General features: G+C 43.3%; 1 protein-coding gene across 3 annotated transcripts in view; it reads left to right on the plus strand.

The window, feature by feature from the left end:
• znf516 (zinc finger protein 516) overlaps positions 1 to 25,223 on the plus strand; it is a 44,681-nt gene that overhangs the window by 13,669 nt on the left and 5,789 nt on the right. For 2 of the 3 annotated variants that reach the window (XM_076150401.1, XM_076150402.1), the window contains exons 2-5: positions 12,286 to 14,638; positions 18,244 to 19,599; positions 23,352 to 23,456; positions 24,838 to 24,908. In XM_076150401.1, the coding sequence (XP_076006516.1) occupies positions 12,871 to 14,638; positions 18,244 to 19,599; positions 23,352 to 23,456; positions 24,838 to 24,908 (3,300 nt within the window). In that variant the 5' untranslated portion in view covers positions 12,286 to 12,870. The remainder of the gene's footprint in view (positions 1 to 12,285; positions 14,639 to 18,243; positions 19,600 to 23,351; positions 23,457 to 24,837; positions 24,909 to 25,223) is intronic. The other variant, XM_076150403.1, reaches the window with a different exon arrangement.

Consider the following 25,223-nt stretch of genomic DNA (forward strand, 5'->3'; position numbering starts at 1 on the left):
GTTAGTGTGAAATGATCATATTTACCTTCCTGCTTACCTTGTCAGACACACCTATGTCGTATGAGACTAGTGAGCGAGCATTCAAAGGGGATCAGTTATTCTTTTTGCTCATGAAAGATTTGCAAATGTTTCAAAATAGACCTCTGAATAGAAATAAATGCAATGGAAATCGGTGTAATATCAAATCTAGAATAATATGATCTATATACAAGTGTTACTACTACTACTATTGCTAAGTAATGTTTTAATTTACATTCTAATGTGCACAATGTGATTTAACAAGCTTTGTTATGTCAGAGGTTTCTAAATGCAAAATCATATTGATTTTGATGTGCGAGATACAAACATAAATACAAAATGACTTTCAGCCTCTTATCTCTTGCCTGCTGATATCTCTGCGGTGATGAAAGATCACAGCTGCCATCCAGCTCTGACACCACAGTTAGTCTTGTTCTTAATACCAGGGCCAGCCCCAGGATTGCCAACAGTAATTGATTATTTCTGTCTAATAGTAACCATACAGAGTAACTACAGAGGATTGTGTTAAGTATTATACTGCACATTATCATCATAGATGTGGATATGTTGCCATGTAATTGCTGTTAAACTGGATTAAGCCCGAGTTTGGCTGTGACTGATCTCATTTAATCTGTTTGAACTGACATTTAACGCTGGGGTTATAAGGATTGGCATATATTACAGTGCTTGTTTATGATAGATGTCATTGTAATCGTGTGGTTTACTTCTCAGATGACAGTTCTGTTCATGTTCCTCAGGAACAAATACACCAACCATCAAAACTGGACTCACTTGACACCAATTTGTTTCCATCCAAAGTGACACTTTAGCCCCTAACCAGAGCAAACTGACATTCATGTCACTGTATGCGCTCCTTTTGGCATGGGTCTCCTTCTGGTAAGTCCAGTACTGTCTGAGCAGCTGTTGGTTTGGTTGGTAGAAGTCACAGATCAGGTTGAGCTTTATGGCAAACAGTTGAGTTGAGGAATGTTGCGGATGTTTTTAAAACTGCCTGCATCCAAAGGGGGGAAAGCAAAGAGAGAGAGATGGTATTGGAAGATTAGTTTGTGAAGATATGATTGTGATGATGTACATTTACACAACTTCCCATAACATTACACCTTGAGTTAGTAATGTCTGTCTTTCTCAGTTTGAGCTGTAGATACAGTCTTCTACGTAGGTAATTCTTATCTTTAAGTCACTGTCATACTTTCCAAGGCAAACTGATGTGTCACACAGATCCCAACATCAATTAAATGTTAAGATATTAGTGAGGCACACAGATGGAAACAGCCAATTATTTTCTTTCAGTTTTTAAACAGTCTTATACTGCATAAAGCACCTCTGAAAACAAAGGAAATGTAACCTTTGAGAAACCTAGAGAAGTTATGTTTCCCACACATACCCACACACAAACACACCTACATGCACACAAGCATATTCGTGCATACACACCCACATACACATTGAAGTGCTTTGACTTGGACGTTTCTTTAAGTGAGTGTGAGACAGAGTTGGGTTAGTTGTGAAGGGACTGAGGGGTTAGAGATGAACTCTAATAACAGATTCCCTCTGTAGGACTGTTTACATAATGAGAGCATAGATCTTGGCACATCTCCTTTGGTTATGCAGCAAAAAATATCAGAATCAGAAGTTGTTCAGCAGTTTCAGCATTTCAATGAGACATATTATTATTTTCTATATTTTCCCTCATGCCTTCAGAATAAAGTACCGGGTAGCTCAGGTCTGACTCATAAGGCTAATCAGAACAGTGCAGGCTTTTCAGGCTCTTAAAATGGCAGGTTTGTTCTCAGTTTGCACCGCAGTGATGCAGCAAGGGCAAGTAGACATGGATCAATGTGTTGTCTGCACATGTACTGTAAAGCACTGAAAATAAGAACATAATGAAATTTAACAGGTTATTGCCTTAACTATGATCCCCCTAGATTATGGATTTCATGGCCTTCTGGACTTACTTCCATTGATTGATCCAGGAGAGGAAAAACATTTTTTTTTCATGATTGTGCTTTATGCTTCAGTATTACCTCAATGAAATTGTAATTTGACTGTATACTTGGCCAAGTGCGCAGAGATCAATCAAGTATGACAGACATGATTTTCTGGATCTAGATCCATAATAACTGAAGATGCTGCAAAACTGTTTGCCCCTGACTGAATCTGCATCATCTTGGCTCCATCATGGTGGCAGTTGTACATATTTATCCCTATTTTCCCTGTTTGTGTCCTGACTAAACCTTTCAAGTTTCAATAAGATCGAGAAACAACCCTGCTGAGAAACAAACAAACAAACAGACAGACAGACAGACAGACAGACAGGCAGACAGACAGACAGACAGACAGCATGGGTGAAAACCTTGGCCGAGGTAAAAATACGCCAATTTGGGTTAGCTCATACTCACACCAGAGAGACAGATAGTTGGGGGAAAAGTCTGCGTACTCACTGTAAGATGGACATCTTTGCAGAATGCATCTCTCTTCGCTCCCTCTCTCTCTCTCTCGCCCTCCTCGTCTGCTCTTATTATCCCAATCCATCTCCTTTCGTGACTCTACATCACTATTTACCACTTTTCTTCCCTCTGCTCCGTCTCTCTCATTATTTACTCTGCCTTTTCTACTCCCCTTGACATGCATCTCTCTCGTCCGATGCTGCTGCCTTGTTTTCCTCAGTATTAGTTTTCCACTGGTTGGGTTAACAGGCCGACATGATTTCATCAATGTGAATCAGTCAGCCTGATAAGACATGACCCAGATGGGATCGTCTGCATCCATCACAACCGCATTGCCATACACAGTAAGTCCTCTGTCAGTGCAATACCTGTCAGCCTGAGTATGACAGAAATGTGTCATGTAGCCTCACTGCACTCAGTAGAAAAGCTCCTCTAACCATGTTTGTTATTCTCATCTAGCAGCTCCGGCTCTTCTCAGTTGCTCATTTCTTATTATTTTTGGCTTTGATGTAATGGGCAGATGTTGCAGCACATGTGCACGTCAACACCCACGCGCACATACACACACACACATCCTCCTAGAAAATTCCTATGGAGATTCATAGTGAGTCTGTTGTTGTCAATTATTAGTATATGGTGTCCTGAGTGAACTTTGTGGTATTTGTTGTTTCTTGAAGCATATCTTTTAACATCCCTGATATATTCTCACTGGGTTTCAAAGTGTATTTGTAGCATGTAATTAGGACTTTGTTGTGACTTTAAATTACTTTGTGTTCTATCTCTTGTAGTGCCAGGGTTTAATATTCCTGTGCCATTTCTATAGGGAATGTGTATCTTTGGCTCTGTCTTTTCTTTTGGCAACACCTTATGACATCATAGTATGTGTGTAATATTACAGTAATGCTGAGATTTGGAGTGTGTCTGTGGTGCTCAGTTCAGAAGTTTTAGTGACTGAAGTTATTGTTCTGATGCTTTACAATAATATTAGTACATTTACTGTAGAGATTACTATAGTCCATGTAATTGTTAGTCATTTTATTTGCATTTTAAGTCAGGACATTACTGTTGGGATTTAGAATATGTCAATTGGAATGTGTAACATATTTATATAAACATTTATACTGTTAATGTGAGGTCCATCTTTTATGGTTACACAATGCCATGATTCCGTTTATATTTATAATGTTATTTATAATGTGTATTACCCAAAAGCTAGTTTCCAGGAAGTTTATATGGGACTATTTATTTAATCTCCTGTGGGGTCTCTCTCTCTCTCTCTCTCACACACACACACACACACACACACACACACACACACACACACACACACACACACACACACACACACACACACACAGGGTTCAGTGCTCACTTAATTTTTTTTCCAAAGGATGAAGTTGGATTTTAGCCACAGGTTACTTTGTTTGGAGTTGTGCTCCTTTGTTGTGTTTGTTGTGTTTTTTGCATGTGCATTTGTGCTTCAGAGCTGTGAGTGAGCCAACTCACAACAACAACTGCTTGTTTGAGCTCCCACACACTCTCTCTGTAGTAGAGCCATCAGGAGCTCTCTATGGAAACACTCCCATCCTGCCAGCCAGGTCGAGTGTGTGTGTGTGTGTGTGTATTGCAGAGTCAAAGCAGATCTGTTGCCCTGTTATGTTCTCATATCTCCTCTTGACAAGTCTTAGACGATGTGTTCTTCAGGTTTTGCCTCCAGGTATAGACAGGTTTTAAAGCGAGGTACAGAGCAAAGAAAAGACAAGTAACCAAGTAAATATAGTTTAAGAGGAAGCAAAGGGAAACTGTATCCATGCACAAATAAAACTAAGGACATTTAGACAATAACTCAGCAGAATATTTCTATTGAATACACGCTATGAAGTGTTGTTCCTAGATCGATGCATTGTCCCGATGGCTCAGTTTGTTTTCATGCCCTCAAAAGGTTCAGATTAAACTGCAATGAAATGAGTTTTTGCACCATAATGTGACTAAAATAGACACAAATCAAAGTATGCTTACTGCGAGTTACAAACCCACAGTAGATCCTGCGACTCTAAACTGTTTTATTCATTCTGCAGGAAGTCACACTTCCAGCTGTGGAAGGGGCTCCATATCAATGAGGAGGGTCTAATTAAACCGATTTAACTGTGGGACACACTCGCCTCTCTCCACCACAGGCAGCAAACATCAGTCTCCTTGGATACTTATAGATGCTTTGATCAGCCAGCTGTTGTGTAATATTATGCATCATTTCCCTGCAAATGCAAAACTTCCCAAATCAATAAGCATGTGAAAAAAACAGATGGTGCATTATTTTGTTCTATATCTGCATTCACTGCCAGTGGGTACAAGTACAGAAATAACCCTTTTTATATGTGATCTTAAAGTCACATTCTTTCTTTTCTACCTGAATCCACCATTGAAATTCAATGTAAGAATGTTCCTCCATTCTTCAGCGCTGCTATTCAGGTTAGGAGATGGTGTGAATTACAAACCAGCACCTTTGCTAGCTGTTAAAAACTCTCCACAGGTGTGCAATGGGGCTTGCATGAACTGGGGGGTGTAGGGGCCAGATTGGGATCGATCTAGTTTCCAGTATTTGGATAATGCATGTTCCCATTAGTCAGAAATGAAAAATAGCAGCAGCTCCGGAGCTCAATGTTAAGGATCGTAAATGCTTTGTGGCCCAGTCTGGTAGGTCGGTGCGGGTGAATGGTTAAATGTGCATGAAATATGATATAAGGATAATGCACTGTTTCCTCCTTCCCAGAGCTAGCTTTTTTATGTTGCTGTAGAGTTGAAGGTGGTGGGCGACGGGAGAAAAACATTCAGCCAAAACTCACACTGCAGCTGCTTAACATGTAGTTACTGACTTGAAATAACCCTGGACGCAGAAGAAGAAATAAACCTTCTCTGTACTTTTTTTTCTTCATTTGTGACTTGTGTGTTTGTATTTGTATGTGTCCTAACATACGAACCAACAGGCCAACTTACTGCTTCAAGCTACAAAATGGTGTGTGAGGAAGTGTGACGCTGTGAAAGACTGGTGGCCATCTTTGAGGTCACCGGTCTAATTACACTTGAGAGAGCGCGAGAGAGAGAGGGAGAGGGAGAAAGAAAGACAGATTTAGGTTCTGCAGACAGACAGAGGAGAGAATAGGAGAGAGAAGACTTGGAGAGCTGAAATGAAGAGAGAAAAAGTTTGCCGGGTGCCGGGAAAGAAGTGAGAAGAGTTTCAATTTAGATTTAAATCGGACACCATCACCTCCCTTGCCTCTTCCACTCTTGCTACTGTTTCGCCATCAATTTGCAGTTCCACTCGTTTTACTCCAGCTCTGTTTATACTCCATCCTGCTGTGCACTGACCCATACTACCTCTGTATTACTTTACATTCACTGCAAATGAAAGCAAGGGAGTGGTTGGAACTATTTGCATGTATTGGAATATAAAGCACTGGGAGACATCTTATCTTTATTCCTCTTTCACACTTATGGTAAGAATGGAGTTGAAGCTCTATGTCACAGTTTTGGATAGATTAATGGGTTTTGGGAGGATGAATGTGTGTTTGTGTGTTTGTGTGTGTGTGTGTTTGTGTTTGTGGTGACAGTGGGAAAATAGAAGTAGAAAAGTAAAGACTGAAACAGTAGTGGAAGATCTGGACTCAAGTTTAGATCAGTATGATGATAGGTTAATCTGTGTTACCCAGTGACAGCAAATCTTACTCTGTGTGTGTGTGTGTGTGCGTGTGAGTGGAATGCTGGTGTGGGGGGAGGGGTAGGGAGGGGTGGTAGGAGCACCCAGGGGTTAACGAGCGGTGTGAGAAAAACAGGCAGAGTTTGAGGAGGGGGGGAGGCAAGCACACGCACGCACGCACGCACACACACACACACACACACACACTCACACACACTCACACACACTCACACACATGCACTCAGAGCCCCAGAGGAAGCAGAAGATGGTTGGGCCCATGGGACCTGGCAGCTCTGATTGGCTTTAAACAGAGGCAAATCAAAGCAGCAGGTTCTCTGCTCGATCAGAAGTGCTGTCATTCATAAATAAATAAGATTATGAAACCGAAAATTCTAGGTAATGTTCTAAAATGTCATTATGTTGTCCACATATAAGTTGAAAATTAAGTTTTAAGATGAATTTACCCAGGTTTCTGCAGGTGTTTATGTATTTACTCAAACATATGAAGGTTAAAGCAAAATCATATATAGAATTCTACCATTTTTAACATTGTAATACTAAATCTGTACATTAATACTAAAAATAACTTCTCTAGTTTAAGACATTTTATGTTATGTTTCGATTTTTGATCCTGATCCTCTTTCCTGAATCATTTTTTTTACAGGTGCAGATATGGGAAACAGTGTGTCTGTTTCTTACAAATTTCCATGACAACGATCAGATCATGATGTCATTACGTGTAATTTACTCTTTAGGGCCAAAAAAACATCCACTTTTCCACTTCATCTATCTCGTAATCCCACCAGCATGAACCGCTCACCAAAATGTAACATGACAGTGTTGACCCAAACACCTGCTACTTCCTACACACACACATACACACACACATACAGAGCACACTCTTTTCTGTCTTTCTATCCAAACTTAGTAGGAAGGATCCCCTCTCAGCCTATTTATTAGGGGGGTTTGAGAAGGGACAGACAGAGAGGACCCCCTCTATTGTTCTGGCTGGGTTGGAGGGATGGGTTGGGGGGTGTGGAACCAGAGAGAGGATGGGAGTTGCAGACCCCAACAATGCTGCAAAGCCCCCCACTGCTCTTCCTGCTTATGAGCATGACCTGCTCTGACAGACTAGGAACCCAGACTGGAGCCACAACAGGATAAAATATAACAACTTAGTCCCAACTACACCAAAATAGAGTCAACTACAGACAAACTCCATTAAATCCCTGAGGAAGTGTCCCATCTGTAGTCTTGTTCACATGTTGATACATCCACATTCACACAGACCATAGTCAAAGTAAACTTTAGGATGAGCAACAGTAGAGTCATAGATCAAAAACACAACACATTCGGGCTAAATATACAGTAATGTAAATCCGTCATTTTTATGAATACACGTGTTATACTAACAACCACGGCCTTCCCTTTTTAAAGTTTACATACTGTTTTAATCTATTCAGTGAGTGTGTTTTCATAGTGCAGACTAACAGTTTGTCATTCTGGATTAACTGAAATAAAAACAGCAGTTGATGCAGAATCTCGTCTTTCAACCACAACGTTTGCAAAAGCTTTTTTCATGTTTCACAGCTGACACTCTTGTCAGCCAAAAAAGCCCTAAAGCTCCTGCATGTGTGTTTTGTGAACAGACTGTACGTATATGTGTGTGTGTGTGTGTGGGTGTGTGCGTGAGTGTGTGTATGTATCCAGCTGTGCTTTACCCCTCTCTCTTCATCATGGAGCTTACAGCAGACTTCTTTGTCTCTTGGCTCAGAGCAGGGTGGGAGGTGAGGAGCAGTTTGTTCATAATGGATTATTGATTGGTCTGAGAATCCAGTGCATCTGCACTGTGTGTGTGTGTGTGTGTGTGTGTGTCAGAGAGAGTGAGTGTGTGTGTGTGTGTGTGTGTGTGTGTGTGTGTGTGTGTGTGTATATGTGTGTGTGTGTATTTAAGACTCCATACCATTCCTTTCCCCCTCTGAGCGCTGAATGTCTCCACTTTACGAAACACTGTATAGCAAGAGGAAAGCAAGGGTATTTTGTAAAGTGCTCTCTGTATGTTATGCTCCAACAAGCAGTATATGTGTGTGTGTCTGTCTGTCTCTCTCTCTCTCTCTCTCTCTGTGTGCAGCTCTCTGTATGGGCTGCAAAGCTTTCTGTATGAAAAAGTTTTAAAAGCCCACAGTGTGCGCTTATAGACTAAAAAGACGTGTGTACGTGTAGACAACTCTAAAAGACCCTCTGTTTCACCATTTGATTCCTCGAGTCCCCTGTATGTGTGTGTGTACACATTTAAATCAGAGGTCCACTCCTCATTTTTTTCTGCTGTATGCCTGTGTGTGTACGTGTGTGTTTCTCGTCAAATGCTCATCTCTGAGCTGCTGTGTGGGCGGTAGGCAGATCCCATCACTGCTGAGCGATGTCCTACATGAGAGCGACCTACAGTCATTATCAGTGATAAGGTGACAGTGTGAGTGAGACAGTGCATTATGAAAGCTCATCTCTGCACCCTTGGGTGCAAGAGATTTGTGTCATGCCTGCATCAGAGAGCTGCTGAGCCTTGATGAAGGTGCTTTTCCTGGCTGGATGACAGCATTTTCATTACAGTACAGCAAAGCTCCTTCTCCCAAACCTTCCTGTGAAACACACGAGTAACGATGCACATTAGAGAACGCTCTAATAATCTTGTAATCTTGTAATCTACAGTTCATATTATTGGACTGTAAATGCTAAAAATCCATTTCATTGTCACCTCTAGAGGGGGTACTGGAGCAGGCTGGCCATGTGCAGTGTATTGGAAACGCCAGAATGTAACAGTTTCACCCAGCAGAGTTTAATGATTCTGGACTGAGAAATTGATAGCAGCTATCAAATACTGAACTACTAATGGCAGGTACCTAACAGAAAGCACCGTGTGATGATTTTACCATCTATTATACTGGTGATCAGATTAAAAGTACTATTGGTATTTAGGTCAAAATCCTGGCTTTGTGACAGCACTAATGTGAGCGTGAGTGGACAGAAAACAGAAGAACGTACAGCTGTAAACAGGTCCTCTGCTGGCCTCCCTGGACAGTTTGACACTGTGGGTTTGTAGATTCACTCCAGATGTGGATCTCAGGATCTGAGACACAGAAATAGCCGGGCTCCACTGAAAGCCTGTGGATGGATGGGAAAATAAGAGCGGATTTCCTCCTCTTGCAGGACCTCGGCGGCTATGGTTCAGTGTTGAGAAAGCAGACCAGCAGAGTTTGAGCGTGTAGGGAGGAGAGAAAAAAGAGCAGTTGTTTTTGTTTGACACAGCAGTCATTATCAGCTGAGTGGAGGCCTCTGTTGACTCCCAGTGACTCATGTTAGGGCAGTTTAAGTGTCTGTAACCAAGGCTGATACAATATCACAACTCCGACACGCTCAACTAGGGTAACACTCTTCTGACTTTTACAAGATAAATGTATTGAATTGATGTTTCCTGGGAAATATTTGAACTATTCATTCATCATTCTAGACAAGTAGCCATCACTACAACAATTATTACCACTAATATTGTTACAAATAGCACTACTACTTCTGCTAAGTGGAAATAAATAAGACATTCTACATTTGATCAATTCTGTAGACAAGTGACGAGTGTTATTTCCATCATTCCTGCAATAAATCTCTGATACATAAAACTGATTGGGTGGCATCTTACACATAAAAGATCAATCTCACCCCCACATATGTCCCAGTAATCCGTGTGTGTGTGTGTGTGTGTGTGTGTGCTTGGCTTGTGTGGGTGGATTGGGGGAGTGTTAATAAAGTGGACGGTTCTTGGTGGCTTTGGCAAGAGACTGTGCCCCTTTATCCCAAACCTTGTTCCACTTTAATACAGCTTGGATGCCTCACCTCTTTTTTGATGACTTTGATGAATGGTAATTTTGTCCCGTCTCCCTGGACAGATTCTCTATCCTTAAGCCAATTTCAGATTTTTTTTTCCCCCAGGCGAGGACCCTGCATTGTTTCCCTTCTGCTGGCTTAATCTCATTACATTTCAATTTGCACATGTGACTGTCTGGTGGATGGCGGTGGATGATGGTGGATTTACTGTTGAATAGTCTCAAAGCACTCATCTCTCCAACCACCAGTCAACAAGCCCATTTATTTGAGTATTTTGAAAGTTGCAGTACATCCAGTGTTCACAGCTATAAAAATACATAGACCCGCAAATCCCAAACTGCCTGAAAGCTTGGTTTTTTTATTACTCCACTGCTTCCGTAACAGAGATAAGGAGACTGTACCGAAATTGTCTAGTTTTCACTCGGTGAGCACAGAGGTGGTGCATATTAGATCACTGTAAACGTTTCAAAATAGACCTCTATGTGAAAAGAAGATAAGAACATGGAATTGTTGTAACCCCTTCAATGTGATTATACTAAGAAACAATACATCTGCCTTTTGGGTCAATAGGTAAAATTTACATTTACATCTCACAGTGTTATAAAAATATTTCGTAATTAACTGTTATGCAATTCTAAAAGTATTCCTTGCAATTTAAAATCTTATAGACCCTGAAAGTTACGATATCAATTCTCATGTAATACTGATTCCAATAGTGAGTAAAGGTTTTGAGGTTAAAGATAAGCTAGGTAAGTTCTTCTTCTTCTTCTTCTTCTTCTTCTTCTGCTTTCTCACGATCAGCATTTTTAGCTTTTATATTCGATTTTGACAGTAAGCGGTCTGGAGCTGATAATACAGTTTTGTTTCAAAGTAATGTCAGCCAAGTGCAATCAGGGCCGGAACAGTAGTTTTTAGCTGGAAATCATAGCTTACTAAGCACTGCAGAAGGAGCACGGCGAGGTCGCTCTGATTTCAATAGCATAAATCATTCTCCATGGAGCTTCGGTGGCTATGGTGCAGGGTGCTCATTTCCAGTGGCAGAGGAGTTGAAGACATATGATTGTTCCTGTGCTAACTTCCCTCCTCCACCATCATATTCTCTTATGATTACGACCAATTATCCTCTTCTAATTAGAGTGTGGCAGTAACTCAGCTTATAGGCTCTGGTACGTTAGACAATAGGCCGTAATAATGCTGTCAGCCAGTTACACTTCATATACTGTAGTGAGGTCTACAATTTCAAGCTGTAGTATCTGATCTTCTTTTGTTCACAATATAGAACTCGACTAATAGCACAAATACTAGCAAATACTAAGACTCCAGGGTTTCAATGTAACAGCGGTCCAAAAATGATCAACTTTATGGTAATTTCTGAAAATATACAAGCTCCGAAAAAGAGAAAGCACAACCTCTGTCTTCCACCTCCGCTCACCCTCTTTCTCTTTTCACTCTGTCTGTTTCTCTCCCTGACCCCATTCAACTCCAGTTTGAGAAACAGAGCAAAGCAAACTGTCTGAAGAGCCACTTCCTGTTGTGTACTTAAGATCCCTGTCATGTGATAGTGTCAGTTGAGGCGGGCGAGCATGAGGCCGGCGTGGGGAGGGAATATGGTGGCGCTGCTGATCTTGCTGATGTGAACACAACCCCCACCCCCCACACACACACAAACACCCCACCGCCATCCTGATTGTGTAAAGTGTCGACTCAGCCAGTGTGGCATCAGAGCTCCAAGCCCCTGCGCGACACATGCACAATCACAAAACGCACACACACATATACATACTGGTCATGGTGCATAGTACAAGCTAGAGATGAGAGTCTTTATGTGGTGTTGACACTCTCTAACTCCAAAATCAGGATTTAAAGGAGGATAAACACATTGACAGAGTTTATTTCAGTCCACTTAACTGTGAAGAAATCTGATTTAATTTATGAAAAGTGGTTTGATTTAAAGCCAACAAAAGAAAAAAGAGAAGAATATAATTTGAACTACTTGATTTTGAAACTCTAACTGCAGTAATTAGTACCGAAGAAGAAGAAAATACGAGGATGTTTTTAGTTTTTTCTGGTTGTGTTGGCATTTCAACTCTGAAATATTGAAAATTAAATCTACACACAGTCGCATTTGAATGAATCTACTTCTCATCCCTGCCAAAGCGTATTGATGAATAGCTAACTGGATACACGTGCACTTTCTTACCCTCTTCTCCTCTCTCTTTTCTTTCTCAGGTGGCTGATATATTTCCAGGCGGTTCTATTGAGAGCTCACATTTTTATGGGACCTGGAAGCTGCTGATGTGCTTGAAACACGAAGAGAGAGAAAGCGAGCCAGTGAGATGAAAAAGGAAAGAGTGCTGGATTAACTAGCCTTGATGCGGAGACCTTGGCACTGGGAGAATGATGACCTGAAGCTCTATTTTGATACAGATATGCTTCACTCTCACTGATAAATCAGATGCGATGGCCTATTCTGTTTAAAAACTAGTTGACAATTTACCACTGGAGTCCAAATAAATGATAGCGCTGCAGCTGCTGCTGTTTGCGGTGCCGCCGGGTGCACAGATAGAGTTTGAGTCACTTATTCACTGACAGTGCTAGATGAAGATGATCGATGGTATTGCATCCAGTAATCAGACAGTGCTAGATGAGATGCTCTGTTAGCAGGACACCCTAGATGATCAAAGGGAGATAGCATAAGAGCCTGGCAAAGACACATTAGACGTCTCTAGATGTGCGACTGCAGATAGCAGTAGTTTTACGTTTTAAGTGAGGTTGGCCAGATACAAGGCCAGATACACAGAGTACACTCGTATCATGAATCCCAGAGACAGTGTGGAGGTGATGGAGACGGAAGAGGGGGGAGGTCAGAAGGAGAAGCTGGTCGGTCACAAAGCAAACCCAGGAAAGGAGGTGGAGGGTGACGATGACAAAATCCCTGGATCGTACGACTGCAACATCTGTGGACGCAGCTTCCCCTTCCTCAGCTCTTTGTCCCAGCATATGAGACGCCACACAGGTGTACGCCCATACAAATGCCCCTATTGTGACCACAGGGCCTCTCAAAAGGGCAACCTCAAAGTTCACATCCGCAGCCACAAACTGGGCACGCTCTCCAGCCACCATTCCAATGAGGATGAAGAAGGCGGGGCAGAGGAGGAGGAGATGAGCGTTTCAGAGGGCCTGGATGGAGGCACAAGTCCGACCAAGAGCAGCTCAGCCTGTAACCGGATGATAAATGGGGATAGTGCGGAGGAGAGTCGTCGGAAAGTGCCTGTGAGGAGCATGAAAAGAGAGAAGTCTGTGACCGATCAGCGGCCGTTCTGTTGCCGCCTGTGTGGGTACGAGGCCCTGCGGGAAGACCAGCTCCTCAGCCACATTGAGAAGGTCCACATCACAGTTGACGCAGAAGAGGAGACCAGTATTAAGGAAGAGCCTGTGCCTGATACTGAGCCCGTCCAACCTCAAAGTGATGGGAGCTTCCCTTGCGAGACCTGCGGCCAGGTCTTCACCCAAGCCTGGTTTTTGAAATCGCACATGAAAAAGCACGCAGGGATCCTGGAGCACTGCTGCCGCATTTGTGGACGACGTTTCAGGGAAGCCTGGTTTCTCAAATCTCATATGAAAACACACAACACCAAGTCCAGGTCACGGTCCAAAGTAGAACCATCTGAGGCTCCAGCAACTATCAATGATGTCGCCCAGAGTCCTGATATTCCTGCTACCGCTGTTACTTCTATCTATCAAATGTGCTCAAAATGTGGCAACCTGTTCCACAGCAAAGAGAGTCTGAGGGCTCACGATAAGGTTCACAGTGTCGGCTACGGCAAGAGACCTCCGAGCCAGTGCGGACCCAGTGATGACGAGGACTCACCAGCTGCTAAGAGACGTTTCCTTGACTACTTCAGTCTCCGTCCTCTGGAGGAAAAGGTACTTGAGGAGGAGGAGGAGACTGAGAAGAAGATGGAAGGTCAAAGAATCTCTGAGCTGGATCCAGTTTGCAGCTACCAAGCATGGCAATTGGCTACAAAAGGAAAGGTTGTGGAGCCAGTTGAGCCCAGTTGCAAGGCCTCAAACGGTGGCTATAGTTTTGGGGAGGAGGCCCTGGCTAGAGCTGCTGTGGTGTTTGAGAAGGAGAGCAGCCGTTATGTGCTGCAAGGACAGGAGAAACGCAGCTCAGGCCGACGCAGCAGCTCTGGGTTGGGCAGCCATACTTCTTCAGGGGACCGGACGCCAGAGAGCCTCAGCGACTCCGAGTACCGACCTTCCTCTCGCCAGGAGCGGCGACGACCGTCCCAGTCACAAGCCTCGTCCAAATCCAACGAATGCTTTGAGTGTGGAAAGGTGTTTCGCAGTCGTCACCAGATGATCGTCCACCAGCGGATCCACAGGAAGGATGGAGGAAGAGCATCTGTGGGAGAGAAGGAAAGAACTCCCAGAGATGACAGATGGGGCTCTACCAGTGATCCGGAATCAGGCTCCCCCAGTCGGCCCAGCACACCTGGTTATGGAGACTCTCCGCCAGCCTCCGCCCTTGGAGACCAGGCCTCAGATATGGGTACCGCCCACGCCGGGGAACTTTCAGGTTAGTCAGCACTCCACTCCAGTTCTATGCAAAAAAACGTAGAAACAATATGAGGACCATAAAGAGCAAAGCTTTTGTAACTAAGATTTTGTTACTGATTATTGAGTATGAAGGCTGGACGACAAAATAACCCCATAGCTCTGAGGACTGTGTTACACCTGGAGTATCTCAATAGTTATAAATGTATGATAAATAATAAGAAATCTACTGTACTTGGCGTAGAATTATGTGACTATATTAAGTGTACAGCCACTAATTGATTCACACTCAGCAGTTTTTAATGGCTAGAAATGACCACAGCCATTAGTCTTTTCAAGCCTCCCACTCAAGGACGCCAGCACTGTGGGTCACATGTGGATGAAATGTGTGTTGTGTAGATACATCACTACTTGCTATGGAGTGGGGAATAGAGCCACCCTGTGGATAAATATCAGAATTACACCCCATTTTGGCTATTTTATGTTATGCTGCCAACAATGACAGCATATATGGTCCATAAACGTTACATACAATATAAGTTTATATAAAATGAGATGATGTTTATATGATCTCAGTCTAGAGCAGGGCCATTATGAGTGTCATGGAGCAAAGACATGAACAGATGCTTTAACTGTTTTCACTCCAGTGGAATCTCAGTAGAGGAGAGGGCATTTTTGGAATGCCAGTCATTTTTTTCACCTCCACAACCAATAAACATTGCAAAGCAAAAATAGAAATCCTACCCATGGAAGGACATAAAAACACATAATCACAGCTGATTAAAGTTAAAGCAGGGGTTCCTGCTTCGCAACACTTAAAAGCACTTAAACTGTTCACTTATAAGTGCCCTAAAATGCATTTCACAGGTGAATACAGTGTGCTAAGAATTGTAGTGATTGCTTCCATTCCTCCCTGTTGGTTTAGACCTTCAAAAATAGCAGCAGCATTTCTTCAGGCCTGATCGAGCTGTGTGCTATTTCAGGTCTTCCTGTCTCAGGAAACTCCCCTCACCCCCCTATCTGTATGTGAAAATGTATTTGTCGTCCTTTTACTGTCTTTGCCATGAAAACCAGTCTCTGTTTTACTCTCAAACATCACAGGTTTTGTTGATTGTATAATTAGTCATGAAACATTAGTGTAAACTTTAGCGTTGTGTGTTAGGAGGGGGAACAAAACCAGACAAGCTACACCTCCCTACCTCAGTGACTTTTGCCTTTGATGTCAAGCAGCATCGCAACACAAACAGCCCTGTTCTGCACTAGTTAATGCTGCTTCCATCAGAGTAACACATATATATGGAAGAATTACATATTGTAAATAATGGGAGATTAATGGGAATATAATGGGAAAATTACATTTTGGTAATCTGATGTTGGTATTGGGATTTAGGGCATCAAAAACATCTGTTATGCAAAATGGGAACACTTTTTACATATGAAATTGAAATAACATAGCATTGAATTATATCCAGGTTTAACTGAGGGTGAATGAGGGTGTCACACAAGCTCCACCCACATACCACAGTCATTTTTACTTTGATGCCAAGCAGCATTATAAATACTATAATTGACATTTAATTACCATTAATTGGATCATTATCATAATGAATAAACTATTCAAAGAAATTACAAGGATTCTGTGTTTACACCAGGAAGTTATTTTTGTCAAGGTGTAAACCACCATCTGTCACGCGTCCTTTCCCTTTCTTCCCTGTCCCCTCCTACTATTTCCTAATCTCTGATTTTACCCCTTTCCGCTGTCACTCATCCACTCCGTTTACAATTGAGCCAGCCAGCCTGCCTGATGTCTGAGGGATTGGTTATTTATAGAGTCACCTCCTGGTGCAGAGACATGCAGGCAATGGGGGAAAAAGACACTCAGAGGACACACTAGTCCCAAATACTCTGATGTCCCTTTCAGCTACTTTTGTGAATGCAAATGAGAATCAGTATAAACACACAAATCTCAGCATAATAGGCTTCCACACAAATAAGTCAAAGCATAAGTAGCAACACCTTCTGGGTTTTTCTTGCAAAGGATGCACCTTTGCAAAATGGCGTCATGAAATAAGTCATGTCAAGGTTGACCAAACACTCAGAGCTTCAAGGTCTGTTTTAGTTTAGTGTATTGGAAAGATGTTTTGGTTGTTATAGCAATTGTATATCAGCAAGAAAAACATCTTCACTAGCTGTAGTGGGGGTTATATTATTAAAGCACTGCTTTACTTTGAAGAGAGAAGGATTTAGTTACATGGTTTCATGGATATTTGATACTGGTTTGTTTTCAGGATACATATTTGTTTTAGTGTAAAGGAGTCACAGTCACACCTGTCTTGTTAATTCATTCCTGCTGGTGTGTGAATGTGTGATATGGATTGTTGAATTACAGCATTTTTGGAATATTTCTGGATTGGGGCCATGTATAACCTACATTTCTGGATTGGCACTCCTCAGTCAACTTCATTCAAACCTTATATGTCACATGATGATGGACAGCTTTATAGTAATAGACCACTCTCAGCCTGATAAATTGACACCTCAGCATATCAAGTCAGACCATCCTTAATGCCAAAGTGTTCAGCCCCAGGCTTCACCTCGGCAGAGTTGAAGCTCTGTGTCGGCCCCCGGGTTACCAACAGGAAGCCATTGAAAAGCAGACGCTTTTCAATGGCAGCTGCATGCAGGTTGCGGCATGTTGTTGCTGTAGAAAAGGCCAGATGTAGTGAAGTAGCAGTACAATAAGCTACTATTTACCTGAGTGGCTGGATCAAAGAGACTTCAGCATGTGTGTGGCCTAAACAAGGAAAGGCTTATTCATTCAGACTGCATTATTAGTCGTAGCAATAGTAGAAGTAGCAGCAGTATTGTTACTCTTATTGAACACTCTGATACAGCCATGCTTTCAACCATAGACCTCTACTTCCACCTAACAGCGCAAATGTGCCATCTTGTGGAAAACCTCAGAAACTACACTGTGTATATAGAATACAGATTGTATGTTGTTGTGTTGTTGGTAGCAATCAGCACATGTGCAATCTAAGTACAATACACCTGCAACAAGATCATTTTTGTTAGGTTAGTATTACATTTCTGTTTACAGTGTGTATTAGACAGTGTGTATAGATTCAACACTACAGGCATTTGAGGCTGATGTTTGCAATCATTTGAGTAACATTTAAGTTGTATTAGATTAAGTCAAGAACTCTCTGACACATCAATAACAACAAACACAACAATTTAAGGCATTACTGTATATTCTTTGTAATTTTGTGTCAACCCTGTTCATATTCTGATAAGTATCAAATCTTGTATTTCTTGTGATTTTGTGATGTAAATGTTTATTGTGTTGATATATGATGATTGGTCCATCATTCTAATACCAGTACATTAGATTAGACTACTTTTGTTTCTCTCTGGTGTAGTTTCAAAGGAGAGAGCATGATAAAGGAATGCTGGTAAATACTGCAGCCTAGTGGAGAGTTACTGACATTACATCCAAATTAAATGAATACGCAGCGGCATAAGTGATGCAAAGTAATGAGCTCTGACTCACAGCTGGTGGTAGGAACACTGAATGATTTCCTTAGCACTGACTGACCTTTATATTGTTGTTACTCTTCTCCGCAGATGAGAAGCCTTACATCTGCAGCCTGTGTGACTTTGCCGCTGCAGACTCTCAGGCCTATCTAACGCACGTCCGTGTCCAACACCCAGCTGCCCATGGAGACAGACCCAGCCCCATTCCCAGCCCCAGCTCCAGCTCCACTTCTGACAGAGCCACCCCCAGTGGTTATCCCAAGCTAAAGAAAGCCCTCCTTCAGGGGATTAACAAGTCTGCGTCTCCACCTGCTTACCGCTCAGCTCAGTCCTCCCCTCTACATGCCAGCATGGCCCCCATGGATCTATGTGTGAGGCCAGAAGGGCACAGAGGCTCGGCGTCCTATACTTTGGACAGGAAGAGCCTCCTCAGCCACAAGTGTTCCTTCTGTTCGCACACCACTCGTTACCCTGAGGTACTGTGGATGCATCAGACTGTGGCTCACCGTATTAACAGCAGTAGCTCCAATCTGGCTCCCAAATGGGCCCTGAAAAACAGGTCAAAGAGCTCCAAGGACAACTTATCTTCCAGGAGACGCACTGGCCCCCCACCAATTCTGGACGGAAAGGAGTGTCCGCCGCTGCCTCCACTGATCCGTACCCAACGCACCCGGCCTCCAACCTCCCCCAGTGAGAATCTAAAGAGGAATAAGCCAGGTGGTCATGCAAGCACTCCATCATCATCCTCGTCTCCCTCCTCCTCCTCCTCCTCTTTCTCTAGAGGCTCCTCTCTCACCGCAGGCACTCAGGCTGGGAGACCCCCTGCACGGCGAGGCAGCAGCACCAGCACCAGCAACAGACACATGGAGAACCAGGGTCATACGTCTCGCGTCAGACCCAAGGCAGATATTTACCCGCGGGGGAACTCGTCGTCATCCTCCAGTTCCTTGGAGAAGAGCACTGCTGCCCCGTCACGTTCCTCAGCCCCCAGCCCGAGCTCTGCAGCAGCGACCAAGATGGCAGACAGATACGCAATGCCTCAGGAAGGCCTCGGCTTCATGCTGTCCAGCAAACACGGTTTAGCAGAATACAGCCGAGCACGAGGATCCCCTCACCAGCCAACATCCAACTCCCACAGCCAAGGCCGAGCCAACGCTACAAGGCCTAGCGCCATCGTCCACAGTTCTACCGCAGCACAGGGCTACGGAGCCTCCCAGACGCACGGAGCCACTCTCCAGCAGAATTCCTCCTCCTCCTCTTCCTCCATATCCTCCACTTCTTCCTCCATGTCTTCAGAGGCTCGTGCAGAGGTGAAGCAGGAGGCAATGGCAGAGACACCAGAGATGCCCATGGACGTCCTTAGCTTCCTGAAAAATTACAGCCCCCATGAACTGGCTGCCCTCTACCACCGCTGGGGTGCAGCCAATGCCTTACTGGACCCGACTGGTAAGGACCAGTCTCGTTTCTATCACTGTGGTAACATAATAGATGTGGGAAAATATATACACACTGCAAAAATCTCACACAAACATCCTTTCTTCCAAATGCAGTAAATATTGTTCGATATAAAGCATGTGAAATGTTTCTCTCTTGATGACTTTAGGGAAAAGTCAAAGGAAAAAAAATGTTCTAGTCAATTATGGGGACTAGATTGTGTTTTAACCCCTCTGACAAACAAGTAGTTGTGTGTTGATTGGTTTGTTGGCAGGCTGACTCAAAGCCTGTGCAACCCATTTAGACAAAAACAATATCTGAGCTCTTTTGTAACAAAGAGGCTCTAAAGACAAGCAGATGACTGCAATGACATGCAGGTACACTTCTAGTTTTATTTGGTGATCAATATTTAATTATTCCAATTATTACCTCATACATTGGCTCAAAACAGTGTGTTTGTCTACGTGGTGACAATAACACTATAATAATATCTATATTGAGACCGTTTATTTTTTGATTTAGATTTTTGTAACAGCATTCATCCATAAATAGGAACAATATTTAATCAACAACTTTGCAGAAAACATGAGTGCCAGATTCAATGGGAAAACGTGTTGTTAGTGAGCAGTTAGTAGAGGAAGAGGAGTGATAATGCGGTATGAAGACGAGCCGAGCCAAAACACACACACATAGCTCAACCTGTAGACTCTTCCTCTCTTTTCTGCCACATAAAGTTTTAGGGGACGGGGACATTTTCAGGGACAGCTTCAGCCGGGGACGGGCCACCTGTCCAGAGACGCTTACAACAACACCTAGTTAAGCCAATATTATAAGAATCATACACATTCTGTCTTGGCTCTTTCGGCTTTAGTTAGGGTATGCTCCTTTGAATGACCTTCTAGTTGTGATACTTTAGACTCTCACTCACACACACACGCACACCATCTGGCAGAAAAGGATTGACAGTGATATATTTGTGCACACTGACATGGTTTTGAATAATAAAGAAGAGAGACATTAAATTAATATACACATGTATGATAAAAGGCCGTATGTAGGGCAACATGTGCGTCTTTGTGTATCTCTGTCCATATGTGCTTGAGTTTGAGATGCAAAACAAGTGTGTGTGTGTGTGTGTTTTACTGTGAAAAGACGCGAGAGAACCTTTGCTGCGCTCAGGTCTGCAAGGCATGCCTAGGCTCTAACTCCACTCTCCCAGAAAGCTGTCACAAACTGTTTAGGTCACGGCTCTGCATGATGAGAGACTCACACAGATGTGGATGGAGGGAGGAAAAACAGAGAGAGAGAGAGAGAGAGAGAGAGAGAGAGAGAGAGGGAGAGAGAGAGAGAGAACATACGAGGCAAAGAGAGAGATGAGACAGAATAATTACCACACCAGCTGCTTTAGAAATGGTCATTACCAAACATCCGTGCTATTCGCCCATTCTGCAGTTGTGTCTCTTAGGTCAAGTGGGGCTGTATGGAGCCAGGGGTCAAAAACAACAACCCCAGAGCAGACGCATGACATCGTTGTCACCTGTCCAGGCGCATATCATCATGCTCCGCCTTAGCCCTTTGAGTCACATACTATAAAGTGACCTTTTTTGAGCAACTGAATCCATGTCTTTCTCTGTAATATGAGTGTGTGTGTGTGTGTGTGTGTGTGTGTGTGTTTGTGTGTGTCTGTTTGTGTTTTCCATCCAGCTCTGTCTTGTCTTTCATTAGTGCATCAGTGAGAAGGGCTGGCGGCCCAGAGTAGAAGTAGAGTATCCAGAGGCCAGCAGTGGAGCTGCCAGAGACAGTCTCTGTCACCTCCTCCACCTCCCTGTCTACTGTGCCACACACACACACACACACACACACACACACACACACACACACACACACAACTAGCAGGCACTGCCCAGGTAGATATTAGACATAATGCTGGGGGTGTTTATTCTTTTGGGGGAGGAGGGCAGTGGGGTTTTGTGCATGCAGCTTGGCTCCACCTCAGGTCTGTTATCTGCCACTGACAGAGGTCACAGGAGGGGTTGTGATGTCGTGGTCCTGCTGATGTCTCTGTAGCTCCACTCACCATGTTTACATGCATGCAGGAAGTTTAAAAACATTTAAAAAAAAAATTGTTCCCTGATCAATATAACACGTTTTAGAATTGTATAATACAATTAATGAAATATACTTCTCCTTTCTATTTCCCTCAGTATGCACCCTGTCCAATAGACTGCACCCTATAGGAAGTCATGTCCCTCAACAATTTGTTTTGTGGTGCCTTTTATTATTTCATTAGCTGTGTTCAATTAAATGTTTCCTCTAGGTGTTAAAGTCAATTCCTTGTAGCATTTCCAACATCTTCAAAAGTTTTTGGATTACATATTGTTTACCTGCAGATAGTGCAGTTACCCTTTTATCATGTTGTGCATCGCTCTATTTGTCAGTGTTGCTGCGTTAGTTATGATTTTTAGGAAGATTTTTGAATTTCAAAATCACAAGGAGGGCCGCCTCAGATAAATGTCTCACTACATAAACATTAGCATCACTTCAAACACAGCTCTGATGTAAGTTACCTCAAATAACTCATCTTATTCATACAGGCCATAATAAATCATCTCAAAGTTCCTCCTAAATCGTAGCTGATTGAGAACTCATCTCAGATTACCATCTTCAACCACAACACCAAGAAAAGCTGATCTCCTGTTTATTGATGATGTTTTGTAAGAGGATTTCTGCGGTTGAAGTTGTCAAAATTCAAGCATTTACCTGTTTAGTAGCTTTGTGAATACGTGTGTATGTCATTGTAAACAGTGTGTGCCACAGCCTGTGCTCTCACTTTTCCTCCTTGGACTAAACACACATATACGCACTTTGAAACACACACACACCCACACAGTCACACACACCTGACATGTGACACACGGGCAGCGGAGCGGGCACATCACAGCCGGGGCGTTTTAATTGCCTGTAATTTATGCGGAGAGTGTGTGTGCTGCGTGTGTCTGGCTGTCATCCTCTGAGATGATGCTGTGTGACAGCTGCAGTCCAGCCCCTGGAGCTAGCCGCTCATAATGACACATTAGACATACTAATGATGCCTGCACTAGTCCACTACTGACGCTACCTACAGTACCTCCACCACTCCAGCCGGGCTGCGTGCTTATGTACTTGCAGCCGCGTTGCTCCTGACCTTTACGTCTTCATTCATTCACCATAATAAGCGCATATCCTCGACTTTACTGTCAACTAAACTGACACACGTGTCCACCATATAGAAAAAGGACATGTTGGCTCCCGTGGTCATGTGGAATTTCTCCCTGTGACATGTGAATCCTTTTCCCATATGGTGTTGGATGGAATGCACACAAATGTCCAAATCTGACAAGTTTTCCAAATAGTGCTGTATGTTTGCATTATTCATCTTATTTCTGTATCATAGGAACTGATGTTGTTGAGTCAACTGCTAAACGTTCACCCGATCAAGACCCAATTTGTCAAAAGAGTATCTGCCATGACCAAAATTGCTAGAGGGAGAAAGTATTTTTCATTTTTGAATATGGGAAAACATATTCCTGCATTCATTTGCCTTTCAAAATAAGCTTGAAATGTTTTAAGGTTCAGGAGGGAAACACATGGTTCACTGTCTCATCACACACACCCTGAAATCAAACTATACGGCTGGTTTTGAAACACTGAAGATAAGAATGAGGGATGCTTTTACTGTTTTGGAGTTAATTGGTGTGTGTGTTTGTCTGTGTGTGTGTCTACAGGGATGCTGAGGTCCCTCATGCGACAGGGGCAGTATTTCTGTCACGAGTGCGGCAAGACTTTCAGTCAACCCAGCCACCTGCGCACTCACATGAGATCCCACACAGGTAACAAACACAGCAACACACTAAACACTCACATGCCCGCACAAACACAAAATAATAGAAACACCCCATAAACAACTTGCAGTAATGAATTCCAAATTAGGATCAGATAAGAGAAGGTTTAAAAAGATTAAACGCATGTAAGAAAAGCAAAATCTCACTGTTTAGGACTTCTGTGACAACCTGGTTAGATACTTGATCTTCACGTCTTCAATATTCCTTCACTTACCACCCGTGCACACACACACACACACACCATCACCCCTGTGACTATTTATTCACGCCTGCATGAGATTTATGGAAAATATGCACGGGGATTCACAGTCTAAGTAATATTTCACCGTCCGACTCTCCATGTTTCTGCTGCTTTCCAGCATTTTCCTCGATAAATCAAAACACATCTTCTCATTGGGTTGAGTGTGACAGCCGGCCTGTGAGTCCTTCCCCGCCCTGGGCTGGGCAGCTGTCTCTATTTTTTAAACTGAAACATGATTTGCTCCGGATACTGACCTGTGACAAATTGTATACATTATTAATCACATGTCAATTAGAGAGATGGAATTGTGCATTCTAATGAAGCGGAACAGCATTTGTCCATGCCAACATTAGGAATCCATTTGCATGCCTCCTGATGCCATTCACTAAACTGCTTCATTTAGACGTCCTCCCTTTGCCTCCATTTTTCCTTCTTCCACTTCTTTCATCCTTTCCTCTCCTCTCTCATCCTCTCCTCTACTCTCATTCTCTCCTCTCCACGTCGTCGTCTTCCTCCTCCTCCTCCCTCTTCCTCCTCACCTCACCTTCCTGTCCTGTCATGTCCTTCAGCTGAGCTGGCAGTGATCGCAGTAGACAGTGAGATAAGTAGCTTCTTTATAGAGAGTGTGAATGATATGTGGCACAGCCCGTGATTCTAAGTGACAGAGGCCAAATGGTAACTGATGCAGTGCTCAGCTACCCGCAAGCCCTATTGTCAACACACACACACACGCTCACATACACACACACAAGCTCACATAAGCTCTGTAAACACTTGCCGAGGCTGTAATTAATGTTGTCACCAGCGGTTGTCTTCAGCATGGGCGTGCACACACAGAAAAGGCCAGCCACCCCGAGGCCTCTATTAACATGCGTCATATTAAATCACTGACTTCCTCCACCAGGTTCCATCACCATCATCACCGCCATCATCACCGTCTTCGTCACTGCCAGCTCGCCTCAAATTAGCAAGCGTGCTGGTGGCAAATGCTACAGCGTGCTGGTGGCAGAAGAAAAAAACAAAACAAACGCTTGTGTGGTGTATGGAGAGAGCTTTTAACCAAATTCCCTCCTCCTCCCCCCCCCCACCCCCCCTCTTCCTCCCCCCTTCCTCCTTCTCCCCTCACAGTTGGGTTTGATTTTAACGGACTCCACAGAGGTACTGACGCTCACACCACCGCTTCTGAAGCTCCCAAACAAGTATGTGGCACGATGGCTTAATCACTGGGCCCCCTCATCACTTCTGCATGTTCCTTAAACAGTATTTGTGTTTCATTTCTGCAGTGTGTGTGTCTGTCTGTGTGTGTGCTTGTGTGTGTACCGCTCACCCCACCTCTCTTGCCGTGAGTGGTTTTTGTGTCTAACATTCACCCTGAGCACCTGGCATTAACACCTGGCATTCTCACATCTGGAGTTTTTTCGCTGGATCACACCTGGCAACCTCGTAATTCTCCATTGTAGTCACTTTTATGTTTTAATTTGAGGCTTAACAGTTATTTTATGGTGCTGAAAATC

This window comes from Genypterus blacodes, unplaced genomic scaffold (genome assembly GCF_046128005.1).
Source record: "Genypterus blacodes isolate CSIRO-AG114 ecotype Tasmania unplaced genomic scaffold, CSIRO-AGI_Gbla_v1 ptg000052l_1, whole genome shotgun sequence".
Taxonomy (NCBI): Eukaryota; Metazoa; Chordata; class Actinopteri; order Ophidiiformes; family Ophidiidae; genus Genypterus; species Genypterus blacodes.